The sequence below is a fragment of the Sminthopsis crassicaudata genome, chromosome 1 (genome assembly GCF_048593235.1).
Source record: "Sminthopsis crassicaudata isolate SCR6 chromosome 1, ASM4859323v1, whole genome shotgun sequence".
Lineage (NCBI taxonomy): Eukaryota > Metazoa > Chordata > Mammalia > Dasyuromorphia > Dasyuridae > Sminthopsis > Sminthopsis crassicaudata.
The window spans coordinates 300591183-300605134 of NC_133617.1; the positions used below are offsets into that span (position 1 = coordinate 300591183).

At 34.8% G+C, this 13952-nt stretch overlaps 1 protein-coding gene across 1 annotated transcript in view; it reads right to left on the bottom strand.

Moving 5' to 3' along the window:
• Positions 1-13952, bottom strand: part of PHLPP1 (PH domain and leucine rich repeat protein phosphatase 1) — a 279201-nt gene that overhangs the window by 29184 nt on the left and 236065 nt on the right. Inside the window, exon 13 of the mRNA XM_074279031.1 lies at positions 5652-5782. Within this exon, the coding sequence (XP_074135132.1) occupies positions 5652-5782 (131 nt within the window). The remainder of the gene's footprint in view (positions 1-5651; positions 5783-13952) is intronic.

Consider the following 13952-nt stretch of genomic DNA (forward strand, 5'->3'; position numbering starts at 1 on the left):
TCTCCTAATCTGTCCAACATGCAGATATCTGAAAAATCAATTGTTCTGAAGTGTAATTTTAGTCATGTCATATTCTTCCTCAAAAAGCTATGGAATTAAGTCCAGACTCCTCAAACTGGCATTCAAGTTTTTACATAATTTAGCCCGACTCCAGCTTTCAAGCATTGGCTTCTATTCTCTATCTAAACATCCTTCCTCTAAAGCCCAATCAAATTTCTTGCTATACTGTTTTATGAAGTAAGTATTGATTCTATTCCCATTTTAAAACATTCTTTTTTTTCATTCCCAAATTCCATCCTTCCCTCCAGCCCCTTTAAAATCTCAAGTAATGATAATACAAATAACAATAGCTAACATTTATAGTCTTTAAACGTTGTGCTCTCCATGTGCTACCTCTTTAGATCCTCACAATTATCTGGGAAGTTGGTATTAGTATTAGCCTCACTTCAGAAATGAAATAACTGAGGATGAAAAAAGCTAAGTGACTTGCCCAAGGTAATGCTGCTGTTCTGTGACTTTAGCTCTCACAAAACAGCTACTAAACTTGGACCATATGATTCTAGGATTAGGGGGATAAACATGAATTTCTATCCTTCATAGATCTGTGTCCTCTTAAGGAGTTCACTTCTCCTTTATCCACAATACCTGGGCCCAGAGCTGGGCTCCTGGCACCCATTAACTAACTTAGCTGGTAGCCATGAATCCCAGTTTCCTGTAAAAAGGTGATCAAGAAATTGTGGGGATCAAAAGAGAGACTATCAAAGTGGTCTGAGCACTGAATATATCTGCATGTAGTTTTGTTTTCTATCTACCTATAAAACACCCAAAGCATTAGGTGTTAATGTCACTTTCTCTGTGCCTCTCTCAGGAGATGCAATGGGATGTTTTATCCTGGAGAGATTGCAAAATTGGTCATTCATCAGACCAGAAATCTCAAACACATAAAGCTTTCTTAGTAACCCCTGAATTTCCTAGCCTGGTGCCCCAAACAGAGGAGAAACTTAGGTTTGTTATTTAATTACAGAACAGAACAATCAGACTCTCCTTAAAAAATAAATAAAAATATCTTATAAACTGCCCTGCTTACTTATTACTGTAGTTCTCATTTCATACTCTGGGAGGCAGCAATGTCTAAGATGTGGGCTAAGTTAAATCTTGTGCCATAAGAAGGGTAAATAAAAATTACTTTTAAAAAAGGTTTTTAAACTATCACTTGTGTGGAGAAAAAAATTAACTTTAATCTTTGTAGGTGCTAAAACCCAATATTATAAAATATTTTGATTGTTAAAATTATAATGTATTATAAAGTAGATGAGAGAATATATTCATGCAACCTTTTTAATAAAATTGTACGTGTAAGTCCTAATTTTATGACAGATGTAGAAAATATTTACTTTATCCAAAAGAATTAAGGGTTAAATTCTAGGAGGATCTTATTAATAAACAAAGTATGATTTTGAATCTTGAAAACACTTCTTAAAAGGAAGGGATATACAATAAATAGATTGAGATTATTAATATCAATGTTAAAAATCCAGAATGATAAGTTTTTTGTTTCCAACAAAACAACTTAAATATATAGTTATGATGACATCTGCTAGCTTTAAAAAGTGTGCCAGAAATATCTTGCCACATATTTGGAATTAATTTGAGGAAATGATGAGATTCTGCCTGTTTAATAATTTCATAAAATGTGTTTTGTCTAAATTTTAAAATTAAAACATTATAATTCTGATGTATCTGAAAATTATTCTGAAAAAATAAAGGTCTAAATGATTGTGTTTAAAACATGGTACATACATTTAAAAGTGAAGTAACTTCAAGAAACGTAAAATATGTATATGTATGAAGACTGGTATGAAAGGCTTTGAAGGTCAAACAGAACATATTTTATTTACTTCATGAAACAAGAAGTTACTAGAGTTTATTGCCTAGGAGAGTGACATGGTTGGACATGAGCTTTAGGCAATCCCTTTAATGGCTGGGAAGATGAATAGAAATGAGGAGACACTTAGGGTAGGCTGACCTACCATCAGGCTGTGAAATATTCCAGTTGTGAGATAATGAAGAACTACGTGATACCGGCAGCAGTGTCAGAAGAAAACTGGGAGCAGATGTAAGAAATGTAGCAAAAGTTAAGCCAACAGCCCTCGACATCAGGTTGGGTTGGGTGGTGGGGAGGGGGAAGTGAGAGATAGTAATGATAATCCCTAGGCTGCAAGCATGAGGGACTGAGAAAATGGTGTTGTTTTTTAAAGTAACAGGGAGGGCAGAAAGGGGGGAAGTTTTAAGGTAGGGATTTCAGTTGTTTAAAGGACATACAGTCTGAGAGGTCTGAAAAGCAATTGGGGACCAGAGGCTAGAATTTAGCAGAGAAGGTGGAGCACACAGGTAGACTTGGGAATCCTTACCACAGAGATAGTTATTAAAACCATGGGAAGTGATGAAATCACCAAAGGAAGCACTCTAGAGAGAAGGATGCTAGGGGTAGTGGGAATGTGATCTGGATGAGAATCTAGGAGAGACCGAGGAGTGGTCAGATAGGTAAGAGAATCAGGTAATTGGTATCCCAAAATCCTAGAGAGAAAAGAGTTTTAAGGAAAAGGTGATCAACAGTCTCAAAGGCTGTGGAAAGGTCAAGGAAAACAAGAACTGAGAAAAGGCCACTGGAACTAAGTGGTAACTAATTCATGGTAAGTAAACGCTTATTGGTAACTTTGGAGAGAGCAGTTTCAGTGGAATAATAAGATTGCAAGCTTAATTATAAGGAGATAAAAAGAAGAGGAGAGGAAAATTTAAGCACCTATTGCAGATGGTCTTTTTAAGAATTTGATGCAGAGGGCAGAAGTGATGTAGGATGATAGTAAGAAAAGAAGGATCAAGTGAGGATTTCATGGAGCTGATATTAAAAAAATACTATTCCTGAATCATCATGTGTGATCCCAGAAAGTCAACATCTTGGAGAAATTACTATTTAAATTACAATATAAGACTGTAATGGAACATTAATGCATTGTGACCAATGATACAAATAAAGATTTCATAGAAACCTGGGAAAACTTTTTTGAACTAATGCAAAATGAAGTAGCTGAACTTGGGGAATAATAATAAATGATAATGTAAAAGAAAACACTGAAAATTTCAGAACTTAATATAATTAGTTGTCCAATTCTGACCCAAATAACTGATCAGGGAGACAACCCCACCCCTTCAACGAGAACTAGGCTATTACATACAATCAATTTGACTGCTTATTTGGCTTAACTGTATTTTTTTAAAAAGGAGAGTGTTCTTTGGGGAAAGAAGATTACTGGGAAATGACATCAGTGTAAAAATAAGCATCAGTAGGATTAATTAAAATAAATGCTTAAAAAATGAAGTCACAATCTTTCTGGCCTTCAATTTCCCATTCTGAAAACCAACATTATCCTTGTCTTTCTTTATTTCATAGGAATGTTATTAGAATAAGATAAATATGGGAAAGCACTTTCAATTAAGTCTTGATTATAATATGAACAAACTTTTAACTTATCAACTTGTAAGCAACAACCATTTTAATGGAGGCAATCTTATAGAAATAGCAGCAAAATGTAAGTGATTCAATTTAAAACAGATTTTAAAAAATCAATTACATTAAATTAATGAAGTTTAACAATAAGTTGATTTGCAAAAGACTGCAAACAACTTCAGGGTAAATGAAAAGAGTATCTCAACACTGCTGCTATAGAACAGAGACAGTCCCAAATCTGAAATGTTTATTTTTCTCTAAGGTTCCATGATATTTACATACAGTATCTACCAATTAGATGTCTATACAAAAATACAAAACAAAAAAACAAACTTTAAGTGTTTTTGACGAATCAATCACTGGTTAGGCGATTCTTTCAACTGCTTTGAAGTTTTGAGTCTTTCAGGTAAAAAAACAAACAAACAAACAAATAAAAAACCACTTTAGTAAAAATCTCTATAAGAACTCAGCAATTATTTTTTCAAAATGGAACAAATGGCACCAAAAAATTCAAGGATTTTTTTTAAAATTTGTATTTGAGGTATATCACTTCTTACTTAGAAGAATGTAGCTATTTAATATGGGGAGTACAAATGGAAAAAAATATTAAATATAATACTTTTCTAAGATGCTTCACAACAGATTCAATTTTCCCCATCCTACTAAGATGTTAGCCAGCATTCTTAGGGAATTGTTGCTCTTTGTAGTTTCATTTTTAAAATGTGAGTTTTTTCTTTCTACAATTACGTGTTTAATTTATAAATGTCTATATAATTCTACCAGAATGACAGAACCAGTTTAAAAAGTTATCTTACAAATTACATAGGGTACCTTAGGACTACCAGAAGTAAACATGAATTAAAGAAAGACAAGACATGGTGGATAGTAAGTTGACCCTGAAGTGAGGATGACTTAAGTTCAAGTCCTGCATATGACTAATACTGGTTATGTGACACTCCTCCCCCTCCCCCAACCAGGGCAAACTATTTAACTCTGTAGCCATTCTGAAATCATATCTATATAAGGAGAGGGAGTTTCCCACATCAGTGAAATCACAGGCTCAGTTACAATCTTTATCCTAGTGGATTATATTTGTGTTTCTTCTGTATCTGAGATAGGGATTCAAAATGACATGTGTGAATGTTTCGTCATCAGACTTGACGACTATTTACACTTTGCTCTTATTTTTATTATATGGGTTTTTTTTTCCCCTGACTTTGCCCAATTATCCATGATCAGCCATTGATTTAAAGATACAGAATAGATTTTCATTTTAAATACTAAGAATATAAATGAAGGTTGTTCATTTTAAGCTGAAAATTCTTGATATGTATTCCTTTCTGACATTTTTTCTTCCTCCCCAGAATCTCTTCTGCTTCATAGAATCTCAGGGGATTGTGAAAGACAGTTTGAAAACATTGGAGTAATCTAACTTCTTGATTTTATAGATGAGAAAATTGAGGCTCAGAAGTTAAGTGATTTACTTACGTTTATAAAAGTAATTAACAGCAGAAAGAATCTACTTCTCCTCACTCCCAGGGTCAGTGTTTTTTCCTTTTTAATAAATCAACAGACTTTGGATATATACCAAAGACTACTTCTTCCTCATTCTATTATAGGAAAACATATCCAAAGTGGCAGTAAGAATGATCAAAATAATTCAAATGAAGGTAAATTAATGAATATCACTTTATATGCTTTTTCCAAACTAAAGCTTATTAATGGTACAGATAGAAAAGGCAGTAATATATTGTACAGTTGAGCTTCCAAATCAAAAGCTTGGTTAAAATTCCACCCATATCTGTATCAGATATATATATATATATATATCAGATATATAATCCCCAGCAAATCAGTTAACTCTTGGTACTCTGAGCAGTTCTTAAAAAAAAAATTACTTTAGGACTAATTTTTGAGTAGAAGTGCTTCTTGTCCATAAGAAAATAGCCACTTTTCTAGGAGATGCCAGCTTTCAGATCTACCAGTTTTCTAATTTGCTCCTGAAAATGCTCTCAGTGAATCTTAGGTAACAGGGTAATAGTCTCTCTCTTGAGTGTCTAACCAGTATTTTTTTTATTGGATTAGACCATGGGATTTGTGAATAATCCTATAATCAACTATGTTTCAGGAAAACTACACTTACTTTAACAGCTCCAGGGTTTTGTGATCCAGGGAAAGCCGAGGATTTCCAGTCAAGTCTAGTTCTTGTAGCTTTGAAGGCAGGTTTTCAGGTAATGTGACTTCACTTAGTTCATTACAGCTCAGGTCTACACACTAAAGGAACAAGAGAAAACAGTAAAGAAAGGAAAAAAAATTTGGAAATAGGCCAGTTCTATCAAAAGGTCCTACCTTTTTTTTTTGGTTAATCAGGTCATAGGTAAGACCATTCAGTACTTTAAAAGAGGCTGAATCTGGAAAGATCAGATTGTTTACTGCTCTGCCATAAATACATAAAGCAGCCTTTAAATTAAATGCAATTGAATTAAATACAATGTAAATGTTTTGTGTGTGTGCGTGCGCTTTTCCCTCAGATCACAGAATCACAAATAATGCCACACACTCTTCATTCTTTTCTTTTTTTTTTTAAATTATTGACTTTAATTAAATGTCAACAGAAATATTCCAAAATGCAGCAGATTCTCTACTGCCCACACAATCTTTACAGCTGTTTTGATCACAAAGGTTGTGGTTACAAATAAGACACTACCAAAATGCAACTTATAACAGACATTGTACTCAAAATGAGGGAAGTATCCATTTATAAAATGAAAGGGCATGCTTCCAAAAAAGCTACAATAAAACACTGATTCAGTGAAATATAGCAGATAAAACTATTATCTGGACTTGCCATTTAATAGAGCACACTAATCTGCCATGCTGAATAGGGAATGAATATTGTCACATCAATGGAAATTTTCCCGGATGACAGAGAAAGCAAGGATATAAAGTATGCTAAAATACACTGAACTGAAAAGATAACTGATAAGTAGCCAACATTCTCTACCTAGATGGTCTAGCTTTTGGGAATATATTAGTTAATAGTAATGAAGAAAGGTTAAAGAGAAAATTAAATTTCTGAATAATGCAAAATTACATAGAAATCTAAAACAGATTAAAACTATGTACAAAAGTTTTGTTTAAAATTTCTTTTTAAAAGACATAATTATGGACAAGAAATCTAGGCAAAGTGAAAATCAACACTTTTGAGTACCATGTCTTCTACTTGACACAATAATATATTTGTGTAAGAGAGAAATAATTCTTCTCCATGTCCCAAAAGACCTGTGATGGTGGATGACTGCTTTTAAAAAAATTAAAATCCAAATTTCTTAGTTTGTCAGTCAAGTCTTTCCATGCTCTGCTCCTCATCTCCCTTCTAGCCTTGTCACTATTTACCCTATTCCTCTAGCTTTACTGTTTATAAAAAAATCTATACTTTTGTTCATCAAATTCTCCATAACCAGAAAGCCCTTCTCCTGTCATTCAAGGCCTATTTTAGGCCAGGATAAACCAGGAAGTCTTGAGTTAACTCCATGGTACCACATTAACAATGGTTATGAACCAAGACACCAAGAGTAGACCTTTGTTTGGGTTTCTGTACCTTTGTCCTCAAGTGAGAAATAGCTGTGAATTCTTTGGCAAGCAAAACAGAGAAAGTTTTGAGACACTGGTAGAGAACTCCTAGAATTTCAGGGAATTTTCCTGCCAGTACTTTTTACTTGCTTTCACTTTCCTGGCCTGCGTTTTACTTGGAGGTAGTTGGATGTTTTTCTTAAAGGGTTCTTTGTGAGTGATCTATTGCAGCAGAGAAGGAACCATAACTAGAACAGACCAATGTCACCTCCTCCAAGAAGTCTTTCTTAGGCTCCTCAGCTGCAAACAATTTAGTCTTGTAGGCGTTCATAGTACTGTGTTTGGATCTTTCCTATAACACTGTTGTTCCTTATACAGTTAAACTGTATACATAGCTTTTTCCCCTATTGGAGGTAACATGTTATAATGAAAACTATCATGGATATGATATTAGAAAGACTGTCTTAGAATTTTGCTACTGACTTTTGCCAACTATCAGTGTTATTATAGACAACTCATGAAAATATAGTGCTATAAGGTTTACAAAGCCTTTTATATATTTTCATTTTTATTTTTCACAATAACACTATGAGACCATTGTGTCAAACAAAAATAAGTGGATTTTTATAGGTTAAATATTGGCTTAGAAAGTCACAAATTAACATTAGCCTATGGTATATTTTTCTTTATTTCTTTATTTGCCAATGACATTTTAATCTGGGCATATTAGAGAGTTCTAGTTGGGTCTGCCATCTCTACTTTAAGCATTGTTCTTTAGTCCTTTTTCAAACCCTGGCAGATGAAGAGAATGAAGCTCAAAACAGTTAAGTACTTTCTTTTCCAGCTAACAACATGTTCAAACCAGCCCAGAAGAAGGATTTAAACCCAGAACTCCCTAGATTCAAGGTGCCCTGCTCTGTTCACTACACTTAGTACAATGTTTTGCTCATAAAAGCAGTCAATAGATATTTGTTGAGCTGAATGAGTATGACTGGAATTGAAAACTGAGTCAGTACAGTATAAATGAGGCAACCCTCAAAAGATGAGGGCCTAAACAATTCTTACTTACAATTGGTGAAATTACATTGACCAAAGAAAGCATAGACAAATCTGATTAGCTAAGTATAAACAATAGTTGTCAGGAATGAATTTCAAGAACAGAGATGTAAACTGATAAAATATATTGAAATGAAATAGTTAAAGAAAGTTCTGACAATGAAGAGCGTGTGTGTGTATGCATAAGCATCTTACAGAAAAGGAAAAGAAAAAAAAAAAAACCTAAAACTCCTACCTCTGGCACTAAAAACAAAACCACTTAATATTAAGGGGAAAAACAAAAAACCTATGATAAGCTCAAAGTTGTGCTGGGCAAGTTATGAAAATACCTTTTCTGGGAATGAAGCCATTTCAGTAAATACAAAATTTAGCTGGTAGGCAGCTGAGGGTCTACTTAAAATCAGTTCAAACCTTTACTTCAGGTAAGGCCATTCTGCATCTTAGTTTCTTCATCGGTACAAATAAAGATAATATTTTTGGCATCACCTACCACAGAATCCTCTAAGACAGGACTCTGCAAAGTGTAAAGTTCTAGATTGATAAGAATTATTACTCCTATCACTTTTGTACATTTCCATGGTGCTCTGTTCACTGCACCTCTGGATATAGTGACTCAAAGCTTCCTAATGATAAATAGAGGCTTTGTCTTGCACTTATAGAATAGTTGTGGAGCTAAAACTTTTACTTTACAAATGAAAACAACAACAACAACAAAAGAGAACAACAACAAAACAAAACAAAAACAAAAACAAACAAACAAACAAACAAACAAAAAAAAAACCCGAGGCCCAGACAGGCTAGGAGACTTGTCTAAAGTCCATTAGTTTGTTAATGGTAGACTTTTTCCTCTAGTGTCTTGCATATATGAACTCAGTAAATGCTTTCAGAAATATTCAGTACCCTGTTATTATTTCCATTTCTGATATTCAGAATTATAAGATCCTAGGTAATGTAGCTCAATACCTTTATTTTGCAGATGAGGAAACTGAGGCCTAAGGAGTTGAAAAGATTCAACCCAGGTCATACAACTAGTAAATAGTAAACATAGAGAATCAAATGCAGATTTTCTGACTTCTAGTCTAGCCTTCTTTCGATTACATAACACTGCTTCATTGTATTGAGAGATCTTTAAAATAGAAACAGTTTAAAAAAAGAAACATGGTTTAGGAAATATCTAATGCTGAATTTGGATGACTCTTGGCTTCCAGAGAAAACCTGTCTTCCCTCCCCCCTGCCCTGCTACAACCCCACCCAATGATACTTCTGCCAATAATTAACTTTCTATAAAACAAACTTCTGGCACAAATGCCAAAACCAAAATAACCCAACTCCCACAAAAGTAAGATCATTCATGATTGTGAAATGATTCATGGTTCATATCAAAACTTACCCCTGCTGACTCTTAACATGTTTAGATAATAGCAATGTATTAATTAGATAACAGCACTGTAATAATTAACATGAACTCAAGCTGCTTATGCAAAAGAGTCAAATATTTCAAAGAAATAGTTGTGTATAATCACTTAGAACTGCACCACAAAAGCTGCAATATTTTACTACTTGTTCTGATATATTTTCCTAGTATTAGAAATTTTTTTGTTTAATTTAGTTTCTTCTACACTTCACCCCCAAAACTATCACAGCAGGTTTTCTAATGTTCTGGGTACTATGCATCTGCCTGGGATTTAATCAGTCTTGAAATCTCATCTGGAATTTTTAAACTACTTCTTAATTTTTCCCAGACATTGCACTCAAAGTTTATCTAGTTCTCTCTGGTTAGCCAGCACCACAGAGGTTCATGTATGGCATTGACTATAATCCATAATTTAACTCCTGACTGAATTTCTTTCTACTTTTAAGACAATTCTTATTCTATACAATAAAGCTGTGATTCAGAAAGGATTAAGTTTTTGTCCTCTTTGGGCTAGAAGCTATTAACTTTTACTTTGGATTTTGAAGCAACAAATCCCCATATGGAATTTTTTCCTTATGGGAAACCTTGCTGTTGGCAAAAGGAAACAAGTAAATAGTCAACATAGGGAAGGAAGAATATCTAGGGGAAAATCAGAGATGAGGAAGAGACACATTCCAGGCAGAAGTGAAGCTCTGGGAACAGTTAGTCCAGTGTGAAGCATAGAATGCATGGAGGGGGATAATAAAGCACAATTAGAAAGGCAGGTCATAGGATCATAGATTAGATGTTAGAATGAACCTGAAATGTTATCTAGTCTAATTTATAAGAAAGGAAATCGAGGCCTAGAGAGATTTGGCTAGTGTTACAGACCTAGTATGATGCTGACTCAATATTTAAACCCAAATGCTCTGGCATATAATAATAATAATAATAATAATAATAATAATAATAATAATAATAATAATAATAATAATAATAATAATAATAATTTATACATGTTTTTATTATGCATATCATTATATATATAGTGCCTACTATGTGCCAGGCACCATACTAAGTGCTTTACAAATATTTCATATGATCCTTAAAACCACCAGGGAAAGGTAGTTGGCTATTGTTATTCCCATTTTATAGTTGAGAAAACTGAAGCACAAGTTAAATGACTTGTCCAGAGTCATAAAATTAATAAAAGTATTTGAGGCTGAATCTGAACCCAAGTCTTTCTGACTCCAGTCTAAGCACTCTTTCAATGAATGACCCAGCCGGGAAAACAAACAAAGAAAGGTTAAAAAGGCAGTCCCTGCTCTCAAAAAGCTCACAGCTTAGTAGAAGAAATAATATAAAATCAATTACATACAAAATTGGGGGGGGAGGGAACAGGACAAATTTGAAGGAATTAACAGAGTGGAGGCCCTAGAATCAAAGGTAGGAAGCAAGAAGGCAGAGAATTCTAAGCTAGAAAGGTGGGGGAGGAATGGTAAAGGCTAATAAGAGCTTTAAAACTGAGTAAAGGTTGTGGTCAAACCTGTACTGTAGAAAGATTAATTCAATAGCAGAGGGGAGGACAGACTAGAATCAGAAGAAACTTGATGCAGGGAGCCAACCTAGCAGGCTATGGTAACAGAACAACAGAAGAACACTCCTGAAATGTTATAAAGGTAAAATACACTGACAGGCCTCAACAACAGACTAGATAGGGAAAAGTGGGGGCGAGAAGCAGAGCGACCCGTCAGTAGAGCTTCATGACTTTCTCCAGCTTTATTCAGTAGCATATGAGCAAAAAGAAAGTCAGAAGAGAGTGTCCCAGGCTGGGACTTGGCAGGGTAAGACTGGGTGGATGAAAGGGCAAGAACAGGGCAGAGCTGAGCAGGACCTGGATCACTATGAGGTGAGGATAGGAAAGGAAGAAGGGTGCAGCCAGGACAGGAGTGATGGGCAGTGAAAGAACAAAGAGGGGAAAGTACTGCAGGTGATGATGTGGACACAGAACAGAGCTTATGAGTGCAAGGCAGGAGGAGAGAAGGAATAACAACAGATTGGGATCAGATAAAGGGATTTCTGAATTCCTAAACATGGAAGTAGAGCTTTTGTGGATGATGACAACATCGAGAACATGATTATCTCCATGAGCAGCTCAAGAGGGGTGAAGGAAATGAACAAGTTGAAAAACTGGGAGGTGTTTGAAGAAGTACACATACGTATGTATGTGTATGTATGTGTGTGTATGTATGTGTATGTCCATCCAGACACAGACAGATATAGATACACATACCCAAGACAAGGATAAAAAGGCAAGACAGTCAATAAGTGATCTTCCCACCTTTGTTTAAAAGAGTTCCTGCAAAGGGGAAGACACCATTTTATGAAACTCATTCCAATTTTTAGACAGCTCTGTTTGTTACAAAATCCTTCCTTCTATAAAATCTTTGACTCTGCATTTTCTCTCTTTTGCTTATTAGTTCTGCCTTCTGGAGCAAAGTAGAAAAGAAAAATATCTCTTTCTGTTCCACATGACAGTCTTTCAAATACATGAATATTCAAATACATGGATAGCAAGGTACAAGTAGTGGACAAATAGAGAACTTCCTGAGTTCAAATCCAGTCTCAGATACTTACTGGCTATGGGATCTTAGACAAGTTACTTAACGCTGTTTGTCTCAGAAAGAAATGGCAAAATTGCCAAGAAACCCCAATGGGGTCGTAAAGAGTCGGATATGACTGAAACGACAATAATTATGACATTCTTCCTAAATCTTCTCTTCTCCAAGCTAAATGTCACCAATGAACTTGAGGCCCTTCACCACCCCGGCTCCCTTTTCTTGAGAGACACTATTTAGCATAACCTGAACACAATGCTTCAAATGTGGTCTTACTGGTTAGAGTGATACTGTTGTTTCCCTGATCCTAGACTCATTCCCATTTTAGTGATAAATACAAAATTAGATTTTCTGGTTGTCATATTATACTCTTGACTCATAGTGAAATTTATAATGAGTCATTCACAAGGCAAAAAGGTGGAGTCATTTTTTTTTGTCACTACTTCATAATTGTTAAAAATTCAAATGAATCAATCTGCATGAACATAAAGAATGTTATGATGGAAGAGCCTTTAATTGTTTATAAACCAAATTTTCCTTTCCTTTATATCATTCTCTTCAAGTGGATTTTAAAGACATAATCTTTAAAACAATAAGAAGTGAAAAATCTTCACTATTGGGTAATCAAATGGAAGCTACAGATTAACATATTTCATAAAGACTTCTCACTTTATAAAAGGAATGACTTGAGCCAAAATGGTGGAAGTAAAAGGAGGAACTCACCCTTTAAATAATGACTCTAAACAAATTTTAGAGCAACACAACACTCCAAAAAACAGAGTAGAACATCATCCAGCCAAAGGCAACTTTGAAGGTCAGCAGAAAAGGCCTGTGGCACCAGGGTGGAAGCCCAATGGGCAATCCCGAGTAAAGGTCCAGACTCAGCCCCAGCTCTAGGGTCAGCAAAGCAGGATGCACCACTGTGGTACAATAAATCTTACAGTTACAGTGGGGCGGAGGACACTCTAACAATTCAGAACAGAAAAGAAGGCCAGTGGTCAGGTTCCCAGAAGGATCTCTGAAAGCTGCTGCACAAACTCCCTGAAGCTTGGGACAGTGCACTCTTTACCCTGGAAACAGAGCCCTACTTTAAGAATGAACTAAAAGGAGTAGAAAACAAAAAAAAAAGTTTCTGACTACAGAAAGTTACTATGGTGACAAGGAAGATAAAAACACACACTAGGAAGATATAAAACTCCTACATTCAAAGCCTCCAAAAAAAATAAGAATCAGGCTCAGACCATGGAAGAGCTCAGAAGGGATTTTGAAAATCAAGAAAAAGAGATAAAGGAAAAATTAGGAAAAGAACTGAGATGCAAAAGGAAATACAAAAAGTAACAAGGAGGATACCTTAAAAAGGAAATTGGCCAATTGGGAAAAGAGGTACAAAAGTTGACTGAAAAAAGTAATTCCTTAAAAATTAGAATTAAGCAAAGGGAAGTTAATGGCTTTATGAGAAATCAAAATATAATAACCCCCCCCCCAAAAAAAAAGTGAACTGTCTTACTGGAAAAACAACTGACCTGGAAAACAGATCCAAGAGAGATTATTTAAAACTTGTTAATCTACCTTAAAGTCATGATTTAAAAAAAAAAAAAAAAAAAAAGATCCTGGCCGTTATCTTTCAAGAAATTATCAAGGAAAACTGCCCTGATATTCTAGAAACAAAGGACAGAAGTAGAAATTAAAAGAAGCCACCAACCACCTTCTGAAAGAATGAAAACTCCCCAGGAATATTACAGCCAAATTCCAGAACTCCCAGGTCAAGGAGAAAATATTGCAAGCATCTAGAAAGAAACAATTC